The 23,555-nt window shown below is 38.4% G+C and overlaps 1 protein-coding gene and 1 pseudogene across 3 annotated transcripts in view; both read right to left on the bottom strand.

The window, feature by feature from the left end:
- TDRD5 (tudor domain containing 5) overlaps positions 1-23,555 on the bottom strand; it is a 93,625-nt gene that overhangs the window by 14,665 nt on the left and 55,405 nt on the right. For all 3 annotated transcript variants that reach the window (XM_036905920.2, XM_036905921.2, XM_036905922.2), the window contains exons 10-13: positions 21,056-21,268; positions 16,346-16,412; positions 1,053-1,253; positions 400-558 (exon numbers count right to left, since the gene is read on the bottom strand). In XM_036905920.2, coding sequence (XP_036761815.2) covers positions 400-558; positions 1,053-1,253; positions 16,346-16,412; positions 21,056-21,268 — 640 coding nt within the window. The remainder of the gene's footprint in view (positions 1-399; positions 559-1,052; positions 1,254-16,345; positions 16,413-21,055; positions 21,269-23,555) is intronic.
- On the bottom strand, positions 16,851-20,223 carry LOC118922787 (nck-associated protein 1-like; annotated as a pseudogene).

The raw sequence follows: 23,555 nt of genomic DNA, 5'->3' as shown, positions 1-23,555 counted from the left end.
GCAGAGGAAAAGAAAATAAGAAATGAGAACATGAGAAGTATAAATGGAAGAAGAATAGCATTCAGTGTAGCTGAAATCAAAACTGCAAGTCAGCAATCGAACTTAGTGTATGAGAGAAATTGTTCAGGAGGAAGCATGACAGAAGCAAAGGTTTAAAACAGCAAATGAGACAGAAGGTAAGATCACTGCATAAAGTTTCCAAACTTTCCTAGGTTTAGAAAACCTCAGCTTCATCATCTATAAAATAAAGGTAATTATCATAACTATGTCTCAGGGATTTTATGAGAATTCAATAATATAACAGTTAAAGTGCTTTTTATAGTGTTTGGCAAATAGTAAGTACACAATAAATGTAACAATAGTAAAAAGAATTATAATAATATTTGCAAAACCTCTTACCAGGGTATATAATTCACTCTCTTTCGATCGTGGACTTATCTCTTGGTCTTCATTAAAATAGTGCTGCTTGAAAGGATAACCCAGTTCTGTCAAGACAGTAATATCCTCTGGCCCTGCACTGTTAGTATATAAAGCTAAAGGATTGAGTTCTCTGAAACCCTAGGATTTAAGAAAGGAGGAGGAAGGGATTAATTACTCAGAGAAAAAGTGAAAAAGTTAGCACTTCAAAATTTGCAAATGTTGTGGAAATATATTATCTTCTAAAAATTTAATAGTTGAAATTTTTCCACACTGACACTTTATCCCAGTTCAAAAATTATCAACATCAATATTAATGGTGATGCAGACATTGCTATTAATAACTACACAGTAAGAGAGTTGCTTTTCTCTAAGAAGACATCAGAGAATTAAATATTTCAGGGTAAAATAGAATCTTTAATCAATTACTTAAGAGTATTCACATTCTAAATAATAATAAGCCAAATGTAGATTTTTGTGGTCATTGGAAAAGTAAGTGTGCTCTGCATTAAAAAGGCATAAATCTCACAGATGTCCCTAAGGTTAAAGGATAAATCAAATAACCCTCTGTATTAAAGTCTCTTACACCTTGAAGTGTTGAGATAAATAAAATATATTACAACAGACTACTCCACCTTAGAAGGGACATTTTCTCGGCATACAATAGCATGGCCCTCTGTTCTCAAGACATGATGGAAATAGATGTCTTCATTTGAGGATGTATCACACAGAAAAATGTTAAGGATTCCATCTACATATTCATCCACTACCCCCACTAATGGCTTCAAACCACACAACTTCTGGAACTGCAAAATAGCTCTTGGTGTCCAGTGCTCCTAAAATATAATCAAGATATGAGATTCAGATTAAAAATTCAAATATGAATTACAGTAACCAAAAATAAAAAGTCCTGGTAACTAGAGATTTTAGTGGAAAAAGGAAACCATAAAGGTACTAGAACACCACCCTGGAGGGTATTTGTGATTTAGGGATGAGAAAATTCACAATAAAGGAAAAAATTATGGAAAAATTTATTAATTGTAGTGAAAACATTCATTTTCAGAAATGGTTTAGTTAGATTATTGGACCAACTCTCCTCCAGAAAAAAATGAAAACTTTGGGTTAAGTATTTTTTTAGTATGTCCAAAAAGCAACAAAAATTTGACAGAGAAAGTAACAAATTATCAAGCCAAAATTAAAGGGAAGGTAAGAACTAGTTTTGCCTTATGGGTATCTGCTAATCCAAACAAATTTGAACTTTGTTTTGATGGTCTCACAGGTCAAAGGAGACAGAAAATAAAGCCAGTATTCTCTCATGGCAGGGAGTGGGAAGGAGAAACTTCGTTCATTAAGCTGTAAGGCTACATGCTCAGGACAAAGGGGAAAAGAAATAAACTAGCCTTCACATGGATTTTCAGGTTAATTTTCAGTCAACTGGGTATACAAATCCTCAGATTGTTCATTTAAATGAACATGGTTCCAAACTGGTAGTATTGCTAGGTACCTGGCAGAAGCAAATATAAATCTTTCTGGAGGTAGGCAATCTCAGCCTGTATTATTCGACCATTCCTACAGTAACTTTACAAAGACAATAACATAGGCAAAGATAAAGAGTATATGAGGAAACAATAAATAAATAAAATACATTACAACAGACTACAACACCTTAGAAGGGACACAAACAAAAACAAGGAGAAACAAAGTAACTGAAATAAACCCACAAAAACTTTAGATATTTGAATTTCCAGCCAAATTATAAAACAACTATACTTCTATACTTAAAGCAAAAACAAATTTAAAAATTCAGATTAATTTGAAAGCTTCTGCAGAGATCAGCAATCTATAAAAACTGATCTAGCAGAGAGAGACCCAAGATGGCGGCATGAGTAGAGCAGCAGAAATCTCCTCCCAAAACCATATATATTTTTGAAAATACAACAAATACAACTATTTCTAAAAGAGAGACCAGAAGACACAGGACAACAGCCAGACTACAACATCTACACCTACCAGAACCCAGCGCATCATGAAGGGGGTAAGATACAAGCCGCAGCCTGGTGGGACCCGAGCGCTCCTCCCCCCAGCTCCCGGTGGGAGGAGAGGAGTCGGAGCGGGGAGGGAGAGGGAGGCCAGGACTGCTAAATAGCCAGCCCTAGCCATCCGCACTGAGAATGCAGACACACAGTGCATGAGGTGCTGGATACTAGGGAAACAGGACAGTAAGACCTGTGAGTGGGTCCCTGCAGCCAGTGCCCCTGGGACAAAGAAAAGCAAGTGCTTTTTGAAAGTCTTAAAGGGACAGGGATCCCACAGCTGGATGGAAGCATCCCGGGACACTTAGCACAGCAGCTGGGAATTCCAGGGAACTCCGGGTGCCCTAACCCCCTGGGTGCCAGCGCAGCTCGGAGGCCCCTCACAGCGATAAACAGCCTCCCACCCGTTCCCCCTCTGACGCGGCTCCACCATATTGGGAAAGCAGCCTGAAGCTGGCTATACCCACAGCAACCACAGAGCTCCACAGCAGGCCGGGCAAGAATTAGAAACCCCACCTGCATGCAGCTACCCAGAACAAGCCGCTAGGGGTCGCTGTTCTCCCAGGAGAGAAACACACAAACTAGCAAGAAAGGGACTTTCTCTTAGCCAACACACATGCCAGCTCCCCACAAATAGCTCTATCACCATGAAAAGGCAGAAGAATTTGATACAGACCAAGATCACAGAGGCAAACTCTGAGAAGGAGATAGACCTAACCAATCTCCCTGAAAAATAATTAAAAATAAAGCTCATAACCATGCTGATGGACCTGCAGAGAAATATACAAGAGCTAAGGGATGATGTACGGAAGGAGATTACAGAAATGAAACAATCTCTGGAAGGATTTATAAGGAGAATGGATAAGATGCAAGAGGTGATTGATGGAATAGAAACCAGAGAACAGGAATGCATAGAAGCTGACACAGAGAGAGATAAAAGGATCTCCAGGAATGAAACAATATTAAGAGAACTGTGTGACCAATCCAAAAGGAACAATATCCACATTATAGGGGTACCAGAAGAAGAAGAGAGAGAAAAAGGGATAGAAAGTGTCTTTGAAGTAATAATTGCTGAAAACTTCCCCAAACTAGGGAAGGAAATAATTGATCAGACCACGGAAGTGCACACCCCCAACAGAAGGGACGCAAGGAGGACAACACCAAGACACATAATAATTAAAATGACAAAGATCAAGGACAAGGACAGAGTTTTAAAGGTATGAGAGAGAGGAAAAAGGTCACCTACAAAGAAAAACCCATCAGGCTATCATCAGACTTCTCAACAGAGACCTTACAGGCCAGAAGAGAATGGTATGATATATTTAATGCAATGAAACAGAAGGGCCTTGAACCAAGAATACTGTATCCAGCATGATTATCATTTAAATATGAAGAAGAGATTAAACAATTCCCAGACAAGCAAAAGTTGATGGAATTAGCCTCCCACAAACCACCTCTACAGGGTATTTTAGAGGGACTGCTCTAGATGGGAGCACTCCTAAGACTAAATAGATGTCACCAGAGAAAATAAAATCATAGCAAAGAAAGAAGACCAACCAAATACTAACTAAAGGCAAAAAATAAAATCAACTACCCACAAAAGCAGTTAAAGGAAACACAAAAGAGCACACAATAAAATAACCAACATGTAAAGAATGGAAGAGGAGGAATAAGAAGGGAGAAAAATAAAGAATCACCAGACAGTGTTTAAAATAGCTCAATAAGCGAGTTAAGTTAAACAGTAAGATACTAAAGAAGATAACCTTGAACCTTTGGTAACCATGAATCTAAAGCCTGCAATGGCAATAAGTACATATCTTTCAATAATCACCCTAAATGTAAAGGGACTGGATGCACCAACCAAAAGATACAGAGTAATAGAATGGATAAAAAAGCAAGACCCATCTCTATGCTGCTTACAAGAGACCCACCTCAAACCCAAAGACATGCACAGATTAAAAGCCAAGGGATCGAAAAAGATATTTCATGCAAACAACAGGGAGAAAAAAGCAGGTGTTGCAGTAGTATCAGACAAAATAGACCTCAAAACAAAGAAAGTAACAAGAGATAAAGAAGGACATTACATAATGATAAAGGGGTCAGTCCAACAAGAGGATATAACCATTATAAATATATATGCACCCAACACAGGAGCACCAACATATGTGAAACAAATACTAACAGAACTAAAGGAGGAAATAGAATGCAATGCATTCATTTTAGGAGACTTCAACATGCCACTCTCCAAAGGATAGATCCACTGGAAAGAAAATAATTAAGGACACAGAGGCACTGAACAACACACTAGAACAGATGGACCTAATAGACATCTATAGGACTCTACATCCAAAAGCCACTATTTACAATAGCCAAGAAAAGGAAGCAAACTAAGTATCCATCAGTAGATGAATGGATGGGGAAGATGTAGTGCATATACACAATGGAATATTATTCAGCCATAAGAAGAAAACAAATCCTACCATTTGCAACAACATGGATGGAGCTAGAGGGTATAAATAAGCCAGGAGGAGAAAGACAAACACCAAATGATTTCACTCATATGTGGAGTGTAGGAACAAGGAAAGACTGAAGGAACAAAACAGAAGCAGAATCACAGAACCTAAGAATGGACTAACAGTTACCAAAGGGAAAGGGATTTGGGAGAATGGGAGGGAAGGAAGGGATAAGGGTGGGGAAAAAGAAAGGGGGTATTATGATTAGCATGTATAATGTGGGGAAGGGGCATGGGGAGGGCTGTGCAACACAGGAAGACAAGTAGTGATTCTACAGCATCTTACTATGCTGATGGACAGTACTGTAATGGGGTTTGTGGGGGGGACTTGGTGAAGGGGGTCCCTAGTAAACATAATGTTCTTCATGTAATTGTAGATTAATCACACACACAAAAAATTGATCTAGCAGAATTAAACAATGAAGAGAACATTATGAAAGTAAAAATATAATAACCAAAATTAAAAATCTAACAGGTTGACTCAATAGCAAATTAGGTAGACTTAAAAATCAGTAAAGTCAAAGATAATTTGGAATATATTACTCAGAATGCAACATGGAAAGAAAGAAATATGTGAAATACAGAAGAGAGGTTAAAATACATGGAAGATAAATTGAGGAAGTTTAACATACTTTTAATTATGGTCCCAGAAAATGAGAGGCAGAAACAGAAAAAGAGCGAATATATGAATATGGGAAGAAGACAATAATTGAAGAGATAATGTCTGGGAATTTTCCAGATTTAGTGAAACGTAACAAAGCATCACAAAAATATAACAAGTAAGAATAAATTCACATATCAACATACTAAAACCAAAGAACACAGGCAACAAAGAGGAAAATTTTTTAAAAGCTACAGACAGGAGAGGGGGCTCAAGATGAAGGCATGAGTAAGGCAGCAGAAATATCCTCCCAAAACCATATATATTTTTGAAAATACAACTATTCCTAAAAGAGAGACCAGAAGATACAGTACAACAGCCAGGCTACATCTACAACTGCGAGAACTCAGCATCTCACGAAAAAGGTAAGCTACAAAGCCATGACCTGGTGGGACCAGGGCACTCCCCCCACCCCAGCTCATCAGCAGGAGGAAAAGAATCAAGAGTGGGGAGGGAGGGGAAGCACAGGACTACTAAATAACCAGCCCTAGTAATCTGCACCAGGAGCACACACATCACATGGTGTACTGGATATCAGAGAAATGGAAAAGTAAAATCCAAGACAGAGACTGCAAGTGGGTCCCCACAGCCGGCTCCCCTGGGACAAAAGAAAAGTGGGTACTTTTTAAAAGTATTAAAGGGACAAGGGCTTAACAGCTAGACAAAATTGTCAAAGGACATGCAGACCAGCAGGCTGGGAATCTTAAGGAACTTCGGGCACCCTAACCCCCTGGGAGGTGATGCAGCTCCAAAGGCCCTCACAGCGTTAAGCAGCCTGCCGTTCATTTCCCCCCGCCAGCGCTGCAAGCAAACCAGCTGATCCACCACAGCTGTGGAGCAGCTGGGGAACAGCCCCGCCCACAGCAACCACAGAGAGTCTCCTCAGAGAGCACAGCTAACCGGGACAGACCCAGAGGCTGCCGCTAGCATGCAGCTGCCTGGCACAGACAGAGGAAGCCGGAGAAAGGTCCAGAAGGCATGAAGGGGTGCCATTCTTGCAGGAGAACACACCCAGCACGTCTACGACACCCTGCAGTGCCCTAGGCTATCCTGAGGGCTGCCCCACACAAGGCAGCTCAGGAGATTATCCCAGAAACTTCTCCCTGTGTGTGGGTAAGAAGCATAGGCATTGGAGAAGGGCAAGGTGACCAGCAAGGAGGAAGGGACTTGGTTCTCCCAGCTGACACATGCACCACCTGCCGGTGACCACTTTTATTGCCATGAAAAGGCAGAAGAATATGGTCCAGTCAAAAATCACACAGACAAATCACTCAGACAATCCCAGAGAGAGGGCCTGCTGAGACAGATATAACCAATCTTCCTGAAAAAGATTTCAAAATAAAAGTCATAACCATGCTGATGGACCTGCAGAGAAATATGCAAGAGCTAAGGGATGAAGTCTGGAGAGACATAACAGAAATGAAACAATCAATAGAAGTACTTAAGAGCAGACAGGAGGAGGTGCAAGAGACTGCTAATGGAATAGAAATCAGAGAACAGGAATACAGAGAAGCTGAGGCAGAGAGAGATAAACAGATCTCTAGGAATGAAAGAATTAATAAGAGAACTGTGTGACCAATCTGAAAGGAACAATATTTGCATTATAGGGGTACCAGAAGAAGAAAAGGAAGAAAAAGAGATATAAAGTGTCTTTGAAGAAATAATTGCTGATAACTTCCCCAAGCTGGGAAAGGAAATAGTCTCTCAGACCATGGAAGCCCACAGAACTTCCAAAAGAAGGGACCCATGAAGGACAAAACCAAGAAACATAATAATTAAAATGGCAAAGATCAAAGACAAGGACAGAGTTTTAAAGGCAGCCAAAGAGAGAAAAAAGGTCATCTACAAAGGAAAACCCATCAGGTTATCATCAGACTTCTCAACAGAAATCTTACAGGCATGACATATTTAATGCAATGAAACAGGAGGCCCTTGAACCAAGAATACTGTATCCAGCATGATTATCACTTAAATTTGAAGGAATCAAACAATTGCCAGATAAGCAAAAGTTGAGGGAATTTGCCTCTCACAAACCACCTCTACAGGATATATTAAAGGGACTGCTCTAGATGGAAGTACTCCTAAGGCTAAATAGATGTCACCAGAGAAAAGAAAATAACACCAAAGAAAGCAGACCAACCAAATACTAACTAACTAAAGGCAAAAAATAAAATCAACTATGCACAAAAGCAGTCAAAGGAAACACAAAAGACTACAGAATAAAACACCTAACATATAAAGAATGGAGGAGGAAGAATAAGAAGGGAGAGAAATAAAGAATCTTTGGACTGTGTTTATTCTAGCATAGTAAGAAGCTTAGTTAAGTTAGAAGCTTAGATAGTAAAGAAGCTTCCCTTGAACCTTTGGTAACCACGAATCCAAAGCCTGCAACAGCAATAAGTACATATCTATCGATAATCACCCTAAATGTAAATGGACTGAATGCACCAATCAAAAGACACAGAGTAATAGATTGGATAAAAAAGCCAGACCCATCTATCTGCTGCTTACAAGAGACTCACCTCAAACCCAAAGACATACACAGTGTAAAAGTGAAGGGATGGAAAAAGATATTTCATGCAAACAACAGGGAGAAAAAAGCAGGTGTTGCAGTACTTGTATCAGACAAAATAGACTTCAAAACAAAGAAAGTCACAAGATATAAAGAAGGACATTACTTAATGATTAAGGGCTCAGGCCAACAAGAGGATATAACCATTACAAATATTTATGCACCCAACATAGGAGCACTTACATATGTGAAACAAATACTAACAGAATTAAAGGAGGAAATAGAATGCAATACATTCATTCAGGAGACTTTAACACACCACTCACTCCAAAGGACAGATCCACCAGACAGAAAATAAGTAAGGACACAGAGGCACTGAACAACACACTAGAACAGATGGACCTAACAGACATCTACAGAACACTCCAGCCAAAAGCAGCAGGATATACATTCTTCTCAAGTGCACATGGAACATTTTACAGAATAGACCACACACTAGGCCACAAAAAGAGCCTCAGTAAATTCCAAAAGACTGAAATTCTACCAACCCACTTCTCAGATCACAAAGGTATAAAACTATAAATAAATTGTACAAAGAAAACAAAAAGGCCCACAAACACATGGAGGCTAAACAACATGCTCCTAAATAATCAATGGATCAATGACCAAATTAAAACAGAGATCAAGCAATATATAGAAACAAATGACAACAATAGCACAACGCCTCAACTTCTGTGGGACACAGCAAAAGCAGTTCTAAGAGGAAAGTATACAGCAATCCAGGCCTATTTAAAGAAGGAAGAACAATCCCAAATGAATAGTCTAATGTCACAATTATTGAAACAGGAAAAAGAAGAACAAATGAGTCCCAAAGTCAGAAGAAGGAGGTACATAATAAAGATCAGAGAAGAAATAAATAAAATTGAGAAGAGTAAAACAAGAGAAAAAAATCAATGAATCCAAGAGCTGGTTCTTTGAGAAAATAAATGAAATAGATAAACCCCTAGTCAGACTTATTAAGAGAAAAAGAGAATCTACAAGCATAACCAGAATCAGAAATGAGAAAGGAAAAATCACAATGGACCCCACAAAAAATTATTAGAGAATACTGTGAAAATCTATATGGTAACAAGCTGGAAAACCTAGAAGAAATGGACAACTTTCTAGAAAAATACAACCTTCCAAGACTAACCAAGGAACAAACAGAAAATCTAAACAGACCAATTACCAACAATGAAATTGAATTGGTAATCAAAAAACTACCCAAGAACAAAACACCCAGACCATATGGACTCATCGCTGAATTTTATCAGACATATAGAGAAGACATAATACCCATTCTCCTTAAAGTTTTCCAAAAATAGAAGAGAAGGGAATACTTCCAAACTCATTCTATGAAGCCAGCATCACTCTAATACCAAAACCAGGCAAAGACCCCACAAAGAAAGAAACTTACAGACCAATATCCCTGATGAACATAGATGCAAAATTACTCAACAAAACATTAGCAAACCGAATTCAAAAATACGTCAAGAGGATCATACACCATGATCAAGTGGGATTCATCTCAGGGATGCAAGGATGGTACATTAAAAAATCCATGAACATCATACACCACATCAACAAAAAAGAAGGACAAAAACCACATGATCAACATGATCATCTTCATAGACACTGAAAAAGTATTCGACAAAATTCAACATCCATTCATGATAAAAACTCTCAACAAAATGGGTATAAAGCAATCTACAGACTCAATGCAACCCAATGAAAATACCAACAGCATTCTTCAATGAACTGGAACAAATAGTTCTAAAATTCATATGGAACTACAAAAGACCCAGAATAGCCAAAGCAATCCTGGGAAGGAAGAACAAAGCAGGGGGTATCTTGCTTCCCAACTTCAAGCTCTACTACAAAGCCACAGTAATCAAGACAATTTGGTACTGGCACAAGTAGAGACCCAAAGACCAGTGGAACAGAATAGAGAGTCCAGATATTAACCCAAACATATATGGTCAATTAGTGTATAATAAAGGAGCCATGGATATACAATGGGGAAATGACAGCCTCTTCAACAGCTGGTGTTGGAAAAACTGGACAGCTACATGTAAGAAAATGAAACTGGATCATTGTCTAACCCCATACACAAAAGTAAATTCGAAATGGATCAAAGACCTGAATGTAAGTCATGAAACCATAAAACTCTTAGAAAAAAACATAGGCAAAAATCTCTTGGACATAAACATGATCAACTTCTTCAAGAACATATCTCTCCGGGCAAGGGAAACAAATGCAAAAACGAACAAGTAGGACTATATCAAGCTGAAAAGCTTCTGTACAGCAAAGGACACCATCAATAGAACAAAAAGGCATTCTACAGTATGGGAGAATATATTCATAAATGACAGATCCGATAAAGGGTTGACATCCAAAATATATAAAGAGCTCACCCACCTCCACATACAAAAAGCAAATAATCCAATTAAAAAATGGGCAGAGGATCTGAACAGACACTTCTCCAAAGAAGAAATTCAGATGGCCAACAGACACATGAAAAGATGCTTCACATCACTAATCATCAGAGAAATGCAAATTAAAACCACAATGAGATATCACTCACACGAGTAGGGATGGTCACCACCCAAAAGACAAACAACAACAAATGTTGGCGAGGTTGTGGAGAAAGGGGAACCCTCCTACACTGCTGGTGGTAATGTAAATTAGTTCAACCATTGTGGAAAGCAGTATGGAGGTTCCTTAAAAAACTAAAAATAGAAATACCATTTGATCCAGGAATTCCACTCCTAGGAATTTACCCTAAGAATCAGCAGCCCAGTTTGAAAAAGATACATGCACCCCTATGTTTACCGCAGCACTATTTACAAAATAGCCAAGAAATGGAATCAATGTAAGTGTCCATCAGTAGATGAATGGATAAAGATGTGGTACATATATACAATGGAATATTATTCAGCCATAAGAAGAAAACGAATCCTACCATTTGCAACAATATGGATGGAGCTAGAGGGTATTATGCTGAGTGAAATAAGCCAGGCGGAAAAAGACAAGTATCAAATGATTTCACTCACCTGTGGAGTATAAGAACAAAGAAAAAAACTGAAGGAACAAAACAGCAGCAGACTCACAGAACCCAAGAATGGACTAACAGTTACCAAAGGGAAAGGGATTGTGGAGGATGGGTGGGAAGGGAGGGATAAGGTGGAAAAAAAAGGGGGGCATTACTATTAGCAGACATAATCTAGGGTGTGGCATGGGGAGGGCTGTGCAACACAGAGAAGACAAGTAGTGATTCTACAGCATCTTACTATGCTGATGGACAGTGACTGTAATGGGTTATGTGGTGGGGACTTGATGATGGGGGGAGTCTAGTAATCATAATGTTGCTCATGTAATTGAAGATTAATGATACCAAAATAAAATAAAAAAAGAAAAGCTAAAGACACAATTTTAGGACATGCTTTCACAGGGACATCAATTAAACTGACAGCAAACCTCTCAAATATGATAAGGAAAACCAGAATCCAGGTCATTATATCTTCAATGAGCTAACGATATTAACTGTCAACCCACAATTCTATACCTAGTGAATATACCTTTCAGGAGTCACTGAAAAATAGTATTTTCAGGTAAACATAACTAAGCTTGACATCAGTAAACCCCCTCAAAATGAAAACCTAATGGTGTGATTGAAATGAAATGAAAACAAAGGGTGTGAGTGATGAGCTAAGAAACTGAGGAATACATAACTAAATCTAAATGTACATTACTATGATTTTATATAATTTATTGAGGGGTTAAAAAAGGTAATATTAATTACACAACAAAAACAGATCAGAAGAATACGTTAAAACAAGAAAAGTGTTCTAATGTTCCAGCAGTATTACACACAGGATGTTGTATTTCCTAGAGTAATCACTAAAATAATACAGTATTTATTTAGTGGAATTAAAAACTCTCTTCAAAATAAGGCACAAAGGTAAGAAAAAGTATACATTGGCATGAAATATTTAATGTATTCAAACAATGACATTTAACCAAGAATATTCTACAAAACAAGGTTAATATTCAGAATTGACGGAAAGATTAAAAGTTTTCCAGATAAATGAAAGTTAAAAGAATTGACCACTAAACCAGCCTTACAACATATCTTAAAGGGATTTCTATTGATGGAAATGTTCTTAAGCCTAAATATTTTTCATTAGTGACAATAAACCCACAGTAAAGGTAGCAGACCAATTACTTACTAAGCAAGTGTAAACTTAAAAAAATAAAAGTAGTAAAATCAACTATACACAAAATCAGTCAAGGGATACACACAAAAAAATGAAGATCATAACATCCAATGCACAAAGTTTGGAGGAGGAAGAATAAAAAAAGTAGTTTTAAACTGTGTTCAAAATAGAGTGACCAAATAGAAACACTTATATATACATATATTTAGGAAACTATGAACCTTATGGTAACCATGAACCTAAAGCCTACCAAGACCCATGTATATGTCACTACAAGAGACTCATTTCACCCCTAAAGACATACATAGACTAAAAGTGAAGAGATGCAAAAAGGTATTTCTCACAAATAACAGGGAGAAAAAGGCAGGAGTAGCAGTACTTATATCAGAAAAAATAATTTCAAAACAAAGAAAGTAACAAGACACAAAGAACAATACATAATGATAAAGGGGTCAGTCCAAGAAGAGGATAATAACCATTACAAATATCCGTGCACCCAACATGTAGCACCTAAATATGTAAAACAAATGTGAATAGAACTAAAGGGAGAAATAGACTGTAACTCAATCATATTAGGGGATGTTAACACACCACTTACATCAGTGGACAGATCAACCAGTCATAAAACAAATAAGGAAACTGAGGCACTGCACAATGCACTAGATCAGATGGACTTAACAGATTATACAGAACATTCCACCTAAAAGTAGCAGGGTACGCATTTTTCTCAAGTGAACATGGAATGTTCTCCAGAATTGATCACATATTAGGCCACAAAAAGAGCCCCAATAAATTCAAAAATACTGAAATTGTATCAAGCATCTTTTCAGATCACTATGGTATGAAACTAGAAATAAATTACACAAAAACAAACACCCACAAACACATATTGGCTAAACAACATGATTCTAAATAGTCAATGGAGCAATGAACAAATCAAAGAAGAAATCAAGCACTACATGGAGGCAAATGAAAACAAACATAAAACAGTTCAAAATATGTGGGACACCACAAAAGCAGTTCTAAGAGGGAAGTACATAGCAATACAGGCCTACCTCAAGAAACAAGTACAATCCCAAATAAATGGTCTAAACTCAGAACTGAAGAAACTAGAAAAGAAAGAACAAATGAAACCCAGAGTTAGTAGATGGGGCATAATAAAGATCAGAGGAGAAAAAAAAATAAAATACAGAAGAATGAAACAATAGAAAAAAAAACAATGAAACCAAGAGCTGGTTCTTTAAGATAAACAAAATAGACAAACCACTAGCTAGACTTAAGAAAAAAGAGAGAGAGAATACAAATAAAATCAGAAATAAAAAAGGAATAGTTACAACTGATACTACAGACATACAAAGAATTATTAGAGAATTCTATGAAAAATTATATGCCAAGAAACTGGACAACCTAGAAGAAATGTAAGAGTTCCTAGAAAAGTACAGCTTTCTATGACTGGCCCTGGAAAAAAACAGAAAATCTGAATAGACCAATCGCCAGTAGCAAAATTGAACTGGTAATCAAAAACCTCCCAAACAAACATCAAAGTCCAGATGGCTTCACAGCTAAATTGTACCAAACATTTAAAGAAGAGCTAATACCCATCCTTCTTGAAGTATTCCATAAACTAGAAAAGGAGGGAATATTTCCAAACTCATTCTATGAGGCCAGCATCACTCTAATACCAAAACCAGGCAAAGACACCACAAAAAAAGAAAATTATAGACCAATATCCCCAATGAACATAGATGCTAAAATCCTCAATAAAATATCATCAAACCAAATTCAAAAATACATCAAAAGGATCATCCATCATAACCAAGTGGGATTTATTTCAGGGATGCAAGGATAGCACAATATTCAAAAATCAATCAACATCATACACCACATTAACAAAATGAAGGATAAAAACCACATGATCATCTCAACAGATGCTGAAAAAGCATTTGACAAAATTCAACATCCATTCATGATAAAAACCCTCAACAAAATGGGTATAGAGGGCAAGTATCTCAACATAATAAAGGCCATATATGACAAGCCCACAGCCAACATTATACTTAACAGCAAGAAGCTGAAAGCTTTTCCTTTAAAATCAGGAACAAGACAAAGATGTCCACTCTCCCCACTTTTTTTCAGCATAGTACTGGAGGTCCTAGCTATGGCAATCAGACAAGATAAAGAGATAAAAGGCATCCAAACTGGTAAGAAAGAATGCAAACTGTCACTTTTTGCAGATGATATGATACTATATATCCTAAAAACCCCTAAAAACACCCTAAAGACTCCACCAAAAAACTATTAGAACTAATAACTGGATTCAGCAAAGTTGCAAAATATATCAAAAAGAATAAAATACCTAGGAATAAACCTAAACAAGGAGGTGGAAGACCTGTACTCTGAAAACTATAAGATAACTCATGAAAGAAATTAAAGACACAAATAAATGGAAATCTATCCCATGCTCATGGATAGGAAGAATTAATATTGTCAAAATGGCCATCCTACCCAAAGCAATTTACAGAGTTAATGCAATCCCTATCAAAACACCAGTATCATTTTTCAATGAATTAAAGCAAATAATCCTAACATTCATTTGGAACCATAAAAGACCCCCAAACAGCTAAAGCAATCCTGGAAAAGAACAAAGCTGGGTGTATTACTATCTCTTAATGGCACATCAAGCTATACTACAAAGCTACAGTATCAAAATAGTATGGTACTGGCACAAGAACAGACCCATAGATCAATGGAACAGAACAGAACCCAGATATAAACTCAAATATATATGGTCAATTAATATGATAAAGCAGCCATGAATATACAATAGAGAAAGGATAGTCTCTTCAATAACTGGTGTTGGGAAATGGACAGCTGCATGTAAGAGAATGAAACTGGATTATAGTTTGACTCCATACACAAACGTAAACTTGAAATGAATTAAAGATCTAAGTGTAAGAGATCAAACCATCAAACTCTTATTAGAAAACATAGGCAAAAATCTCTTGAACATAAGCATGAACAATTTTTTCCTGGGCACATGTCCCCAAGGAAAGGAACAAAAAATGAACAAGAGGGACTACATCAAACTAAAAAGCTTCTATACAGGAAAGGACACCATCAGCAGAACAAAAAAGGCACCCTACTGTATAGGAGAATATATTCATAAAATTATTTGCCACAAAGTCAAGATATAGAAGCAGCCTAAGTGTCCATCAATAGATGAATGGATAAAGATGTTGTACATATACACAATGGAATATTATTCAGCCATAAGAAGAAAACAAATCCTACCATTTGCAACAACATGGATGAAGCCAATGATTGGAAGGATGAAATTACACCACAGTTTATAGATAAAACCTAGGTGACAATAAGTCAGTTAAATAAGCCAGGCAGAGAAAGACAAGTACCAAATGACTTCACCCATTTGTAGAGTATAAAAGCAAAGCAAAACTAAAGGAACAAAACAGCAGCAGACTCACAGACTCCAAGAAGGGACTAGTGGTTATCAAAGGGAAGGAGTTGGTGAGGGTGGGTGGGAAGGGAGGAAGAAGGGGATTAAGGGACACTATAATTCACAATCACAATATAGGTAGGTCACGGGGAAGGCAGTACAGCATGGAGAAGACAAGTAATGACTCTATAGTATCTTACTACACTGATGGACAGTGACTGCAGTGCAGGGGGTGAGGACTTGATAATATTGGTGAATGATGAAACCACAATGTTGATCATGTGAAACCTTCATAAAATGGCATATCAATGATAGTTTAATAAAAAAAACCTCTACAGCAAATATGACACAGTATGATTATTTTTGTCCACATGTCTATCTTCCTTACTAGCCACAATGATTGTCTTGGAGGCTCATTCCATGTTCTATTTCTGTATCCTGAGAACCTAGAACTGTTTTTGGCATCAAATATTTGCTGATTAAATGGAAAATGAACACACCTCTACTGGTCTCACCCAAGCCAAAGAACAAGGGATAGCCTGAGCTGGAAGCTTTGTGTAGCAGCACCTGCAAAGGATAATCAAATACATGAATATTTAATCATATTTTAAAACTATATTTTATAGAATCTCTAATCCACTTCTTGATTTTTGCTAGTCACACCATCTCAGAGTATTTTATTCATGCATTTTGTTATTTTTTTAGAAATAAACAAGCAAAGGGTTTTTTCATTATCAATTATCAAAAACAGAGATAACATTTTCCAAACAAATGATTCTCTAAAATTATAGGAATAATTTCAGTGAATTCAGTGAATGTGCAACCTAAATCAGTCAGGTACTGTGATACAACCATATTATGAAACCAATGATCAGAAAATAAAACCATATGAAAGAAATTTATAATCCACAAAACTGTTTTTCAGGCCCTTAAGGTAAAAGAGATCCAGTTTACAGATAAAACCTAGGTGACAAAATGCATGTTTGTCTTCAATAATGAGATACTTTATGCAGAAGATGTAACACTTTGCTTGTAGACAGCATGGTATGCATTTCTCAGCAAGATGTAAGGAAACAATATTCCAAAAGGTCAGAAACGGGGATTCCTGCACAATCACATCTAGCAGTAAATAAACAGGTTCTCTATTTCTTGTTGTTTTATCTGTCTCCTGGCCAAGTTTTAGTAGACTGGAGGATGCAAGCGCCAGAAATTCTTTAAGATGGTCTTCAATGCTTCCTCTGTGGACTGTAAACAAAGCTGCAGCGATCTGGTTGATAACTTTGGCCAAACAATGTATGTTGTTGCAGTGCCCTTCTATAGCAGGGCTATACTGAGACATCACATTACTGGCCACTGTTGGCAAAGAAACTGCCACAAAGACCACGAAGAGGCAGGCAATCTTATATTCTTCTTCTGGACTTATTATGTTTTCTGATTTCTGTGAGGAGAGAGCTACCACCAAGGCAAGATCAATCTCACAAGGTAATCCAGCAGCTGATGATAATTCATATACATTCATTGCAACCTTCATATCAGTTTCCCTTGGAAAATCTTCAATCGAACTTACAAGAAAAGGAATGTGTTAGGATAAGACATCTCTAAGTGCTTCTTGTGCCAATGATTGGAAGGATAAAATTACACCAATTATTGTCATCCTCTTCAAAACACTGTCAACAGATGATAATCTTTTAAAGAGTGCAGCCATCTGGTCTGGTTTGTCAAAGCTGGTCCTCATTTGTGTGAGCACATCAACATTCTCCACCACAAGTTTCTTAAGTTCAGCAAATTGTGAAGAAATATGCCACAGGCTTTCACTTAGGAACTTCATACCATATGGGCCTAGCAGTTCTGATAAAGACCTCATTTCTGATATGTCAGAATATTCCTCTGCATTGAATGTTAATTCATTTTCTGTAGGTAAGGTCAGCACAAATGTTTTCATGACAGGGAAATAAGCTATATGATCATTGCTGACTTGTCTTAACAAAGTTTCCAAGTACCAATTTGTGTATAGACTTGTAATAGTTGGCTCTCCATGACTGTCTGTCCAAGTGTTGTGTCTGTTGAAGAAGAACATTATTAAATACTCTTGTAATATCAATTTGCACATAGTTTTCTTTGGACTGGAGTACAGTCAAGTAAGCTCTTACACTTGTTAGAAGCTCTGATGGTTTTGCAATTTCCTGGTGGCTTGGTTATACAGTCATTCCAACAATTGACTTAGTAAAGCAGATTTCCAGATGAGAAGTCAAATATTCTCTTGGAGTAAAGGTATGTTCCCAAACCACCATGTTTGGTACATAACTTATAGAGAAACACAACTCAGAAAGTGCACTGTACAATTTGTCAAGGTTGGTCACTATCAGTCTGTTTTTCCTCATGCTCTCAACTCCTGAATTTTCCCTTTCAGGTTCCCCTTTCTTACCAGTCTGTTTTTTTGACTTCTTATTCACTGCTTGACTAATAGTTTTGGCACAATGCTTGGGCAGCAACCAATCACTAAGAGTACACTGTTCTGTGCAAATATCAGTGATGAGATTTCAAGCTTGTTTGGTCATTTCATCCAGCAACATATCACATAAGGAAAGACTGCAATCTCCAATACGATGTCGCTCTTCTGGACACAGTTCATGTGTGCAACTCATAAAATGAGTGCAAAGCAATGGAAATGCAACCGAGTATCTTGACTGAGAGGGTAACTCTAAACATTGTTGAAAGATCTTCTCAAAAGCACGACTATAAAAACAAAATATGGAGAGATCTGATGTTTCCACCAACATTTCCACCAAGGAGTCTACCATTTTTATATGAAAAATTATTGTATTCATCATCTTTCCAAGTTCTCTGTGATCTGCAAGGCTAAGTGAAGCCTTAGAGACACTAGTATATGCCTGTAATCTAAACCAATCTAATCATATTCCTCTGAAATCAAATACTTCCCTGTCTTCCACTTGTTTTACACTTAGGGAAGTCACAGTATTAACAAAAGAGGACATAGTAATTGATTCATCCTCAGGACAAACAGAAAGATTCTGTACAAGTTCATTGAGGACAACAGCATCAAAACCAGAAAGGTACTGTACATAATACCTCTGCATTACAGGTCCATATTTTCTTAAATGTGCTCTAAGCTCTTCCATGTAAAATATTAATTCAGCAATCTGCTTATCTGTAAAGTCATCTGCACTCTTCTTTGGCATGTTATCTGCATGACAAAGTAACCAGATAATTTCATTCATGGGCAAAGGATAATGCCATAAAAACAAAAAGTGCCTCAGGACCCAGCAAGCCAGGTTGATCAGAAAGGACAGTAGCCAACTCCTTCAGTGCAGACCTTAAAAACTTGTGTCTTTCTCTGTGCATTGAACCAGCATGTGACACAGCTGCCTCTTTGCATTTTCTTATGTCATTAATGCGCTTATCATAGCCTTTTATGTTTACAAATAAGTCTTCTGCAGCTTTCTGAATGTGGAAAACTTCACCTTGAAAGAGTGAGAGGTAAGAGCTACTTTGAAGAGCTAGCTTCCAAAGATTCAGTGCTGTCGTATCAGTATTTAGGATCCCACGACACAAAATAAAGCCAAAAATATTCCATTTTTCCATTGCATCCAAAGAGAGGTATTCACAAGGCATAGTGTCAGACTGTGCAGGATTGAGCATTGTACTGGGTGCACTGATGAGACTCAGTAATTGGGCGTTTCTCTACTGGTCAGCTGAAGGATTCCTTTTGAGGACACACAAACTGAAGAGAAATTAGTGCATCTGAAAGATACTTGCTGTGGGGTACAAATTCTTCCATCATCTTCTTTAAGGGGTTTTCATAATCCACAATCATCTGACCAATGCATGGGTATTCTCCGTCACTTGCTCCATGGGTCATTTCATGAGCATAGTTGTATAATTCAATGATTGCCTTCCTTTCTTCAATTCCAGACAGGAGGATCATTAGTGTTGTATAGGTTATGATCAAATCTAAGTAGTTTTTTTGTAAAATCAAAGTTTACAGTAATATCAAAGACGACTTGGCACACATCAATAGTATTCAGCAATTCACAAACATGGTCCTCAAATTCCATAACATCTACAAATGTGAAGTAGTATAATGCCAAATTTTTCAGAATCTCGGATTTTTCTTTCTGAAGTTGTGCAAGCTGTTGATTGTTGTTGCGGGTTTCTACAGCAGGAAACTTTCTGACTATGAACTTCACAGCAGATTCCAGGTTTTTGTCAATCAGGTAGGATGGTTTTGCTTTGGGGTCTCCACATGCCTTCTTGATGTTGTAGAGGCGGGTAAGCATGCCGACGCCCCGGTCACTGAGGATGGTGGGCTTCTCCGCCAGCCTCTGCTGACGGGGCTGCAGCACCGAGCACGACATGGTGGGGGGTCAGGGGGGGAAGGGGTGCCGCCGCCGGCTGCCTCGCACCCAGTCACGGCCGCGGCTTCCACAGCAACCTCTCGTGGGCCTCCCATCCTCCTGGCCGTGACCTCCGCCTCAGGGGAGCATACACATGGCCCTGGCGCCCCAATCCGCGCGGGTGACAGACGAGCCCGGTGGACACCTTGGGGTCCCTTCCCCAGCAGCAGCCTGCTGCCTTCCTCCCACCGCCCTTCCGTCCCCAGCCCCGGCGCTCACCGCCTTCCCGAGCTCCTCCACTAGGCGGCGGCGTTTTTGGCGACTGAGAAGAGGCCGCTTCCCGCAGCCCCGACTAGCGCTCGGTCACCTGATTGGCCGCGCCGGCGCCCCCTTAAGGCCAGACGGGGAACTGCGCCAGGGGACCCGACCCGGCTACGCCTGGCCTCGCGGCCACAGCCGCCAGCTATTCATGCATTTTAAAATTAATGTCTTACACTGTAAGGCAGCCTAAGAAATAAACTGCAAAACATAATAGTCTTTGAAAACCATGCATTTAAAATATAGATAGGAAGTTAAACCATCATGCTATATAAATACAATTCTTAACATGATTCATGGAATTATTTTCTTAACAACAGATCAAAATTTAGTCTCACAATCCATTCAGATTCATAAGCATGTGAATGAAGAAGACACAAGGATTATAACTGTGAAGCTAAGTGACCATTAAGAAGAAAGGAGGAGGGAGGGATGGAGAGAGGAAGGCAAGAGAAAAGGAAGGGAGACCCCCATCCCACAGAATTTCAACATTATGATTCAAAACTTAAATTGCCCTTATTTAATCTGTCAACTCACTTGAGGAACCTGAGGGAGGTCTTTGGAACAGTTCCAATATTTCCAAAGTCTGGGTAGAACACTTCAACTTCCTGTTTCCCAAGGACTCGATGGATGATGACCCGATACCACCACTTATCCTCAGAAATCCGTACACAACAGAGATGCCCTGGCTGGATGAAATATTCTGGCATGGTGTATCGGTCAGACACCAGCTGATTAGAATAACAGCGCCTGCAGAATTCCATAATACAGGGAAATGCACCGGGAGAAATAAAGATAATTTACATTGATGTATCAAAAGCAGAAAAGTACTGGCAAAAAGCAAAGAAAAAATCCTCACTTTTCCTGATTTGTTAATATTTATTAATACCAATTAATTTTATTTTCCTTTTTTATCTAAATTCCTTTTCATCAAAAAACTTCTTCAAATAGAAACTTATACACTCATTTTATTTCACATTCTCTGAATAGAATGTAACCAAACTTCACTCCCCAGCATTTCCTAAAATGGACATTTTTAAGACATCAATGGCCTATTAATTTGCAAATCCAAAAGCTTTTCTCTCAGCTTTCAATATCCTTGCTCTCTGCAGCATAACCCTGATCCTGTCCTCTTTCAAACTCTATCCTACTTAGCTTCCAAGACACTATTTTCTCCTGTTCTTCCTTGTCAATAATTATTCCTTTACTGGCTCTGTAATTGTCTTAAAATTTTGGGTTCTCTGGGGTCTTATCTTTAGGAATAACAAGAGCTCAGGCTTTGGAACTAGAACTTGACTCCATCATTTACTAGCTGTGTGACTATCTTTCTGTGCTTCCATTTACTGCAGATGATGATAATAAAAACTTAGCTAAAATATATGAATGCTTAACACAGAGTCCAAAGACAATAAGCAATCAAATATTAACTATTTATTAATATTCTTGCTGTAAACCATCTCACATTCATTTTCATGTGTTATACACTACTGATAAACTGATCATTCTCCATCTCTGTCTTTAGACCCTGCATCCCTTCTGAGCTTTAAAATTTCACTTCCAACTGTATGGAAAGATGCTAGTTGTCCCCAAGTTCCAGCCTCCTCTTTTTCCCTAGAAATAGGATCCCAAATTTTAATTGTGTATATGGCCATTCAGATTTCCCAAGCTCCCTTGCATCTAGATGTGGCTATGTGGATACTAGATTCTGGCCAAAAGGCTCTGAGAAAAATTAAAGTATGCATAAGTAAGATAATAAAATTTATCTGTAGTTCACCACAATTAAAAAAAGAAAAAGTAAAGTGTGAGAATTCCAGCTGTGGAAAGGACGTGCTTCCAAGCCTCCTCCTTTTTCCCCAGTGGATGTGCTGGTGAGCTACACTCTGGAGCAGATGGAGGGAAACATACTGTCTGGGCAGCAAGACAGAAAACTGGTGACCCTAACACCATGGGGCTACCCTTTCAGGCTGGCTGTATTGCTTATCCATGGACTATTATGGGAAGAAGAAAGAAACTTACATCTTCTTTATGCTACTTATATCTTTGCAACAGTGGCTAAACCTAATCTTAACTAATATTGCCCATACAACATTGCCAAATTCACCCTCCACGGTCACCTTTCAGGTACTTGTGGGCAGATCTGTAACGTGTAACCCCAGCTCAAACCTACCCAATCTCTAAAGCCACAGTCCTCATATTCTCCTTTTCAAACCTTTATCCTTCACAGCCCCATTGTCACCAAGACCCGGTGATTTTACTTTCTTACTTCCCAATTTATCTCTTCCTTTGCACTCTCTCACCAAGACCAGCCTATTAACGGAGCTTCCCCCTTCACTCCATCCATCTTCCACACTGCAACTAGAGTTACCCTAGAACACAAACCTGTCAATGGCCTTCCTTTCTTAAAGCCTTCAGAGGCTTCCTATCTATAGAATAAGTCAAAATTCCTTCCCATCATGTTGATGGTATTTCACATCCAGTTACTGTCCCGTGGTGGTGACTCCACATCCCTATCTGTTGCACTGCTCCCTCATTTGTTAGCTGGCCTTGGTGCCAGTGACTGAACCTGCATACACCCACTCACATCTCCTTGACTGACATATTCTTGCTTGCCTTTGACACCCAGCTCAAGTATCTCCTTTGTGAAGCTTTCCCCCACCTCATCCAGGCATAACCACTTACTTGCACAATACCTGACATACCCCTACCTATCTTCCTAGCTAATCATGTGTTCACAAAGCAAAGGCCATGCCTGTCTTCTTGTACTGCCAGTGCTTCAACATCTGAACACTAAGCACACATCAGCTATAGTACTAGCAGTAATAGCAGCCCATATTTGAGCAGCCAGCATTTGAGCATTCTAAGTACTTTAATCTTCACAACTCCATGAGAGGTAGGTATTATCATTATCCCCATTTGGAAATGAAAAAACTAGGCCCAGATAAGTAAAGTAACTTCAAGGTCACAGAGGCAGAGAATGCACTTTAAAACACGAACTAAATCTTACAGCATACTGGAATGAAATATATGGCAATATTTT

Source organism: Manis pentadactyla, chromosome 9 (assembly GCF_030020395.1).
Source record: "Manis pentadactyla isolate mManPen7 chromosome 9, mManPen7.hap1, whole genome shotgun sequence".
Taxonomy (NCBI): Eukaryota; Metazoa; Chordata; class Mammalia; order Pholidota; family Manidae; genus Manis; species Manis pentadactyla.
The sequence above is the reverse complement of the archived record's forward strand: the minus strand, read 5'-3'. Positions and strand labels throughout refer to the sequence as shown.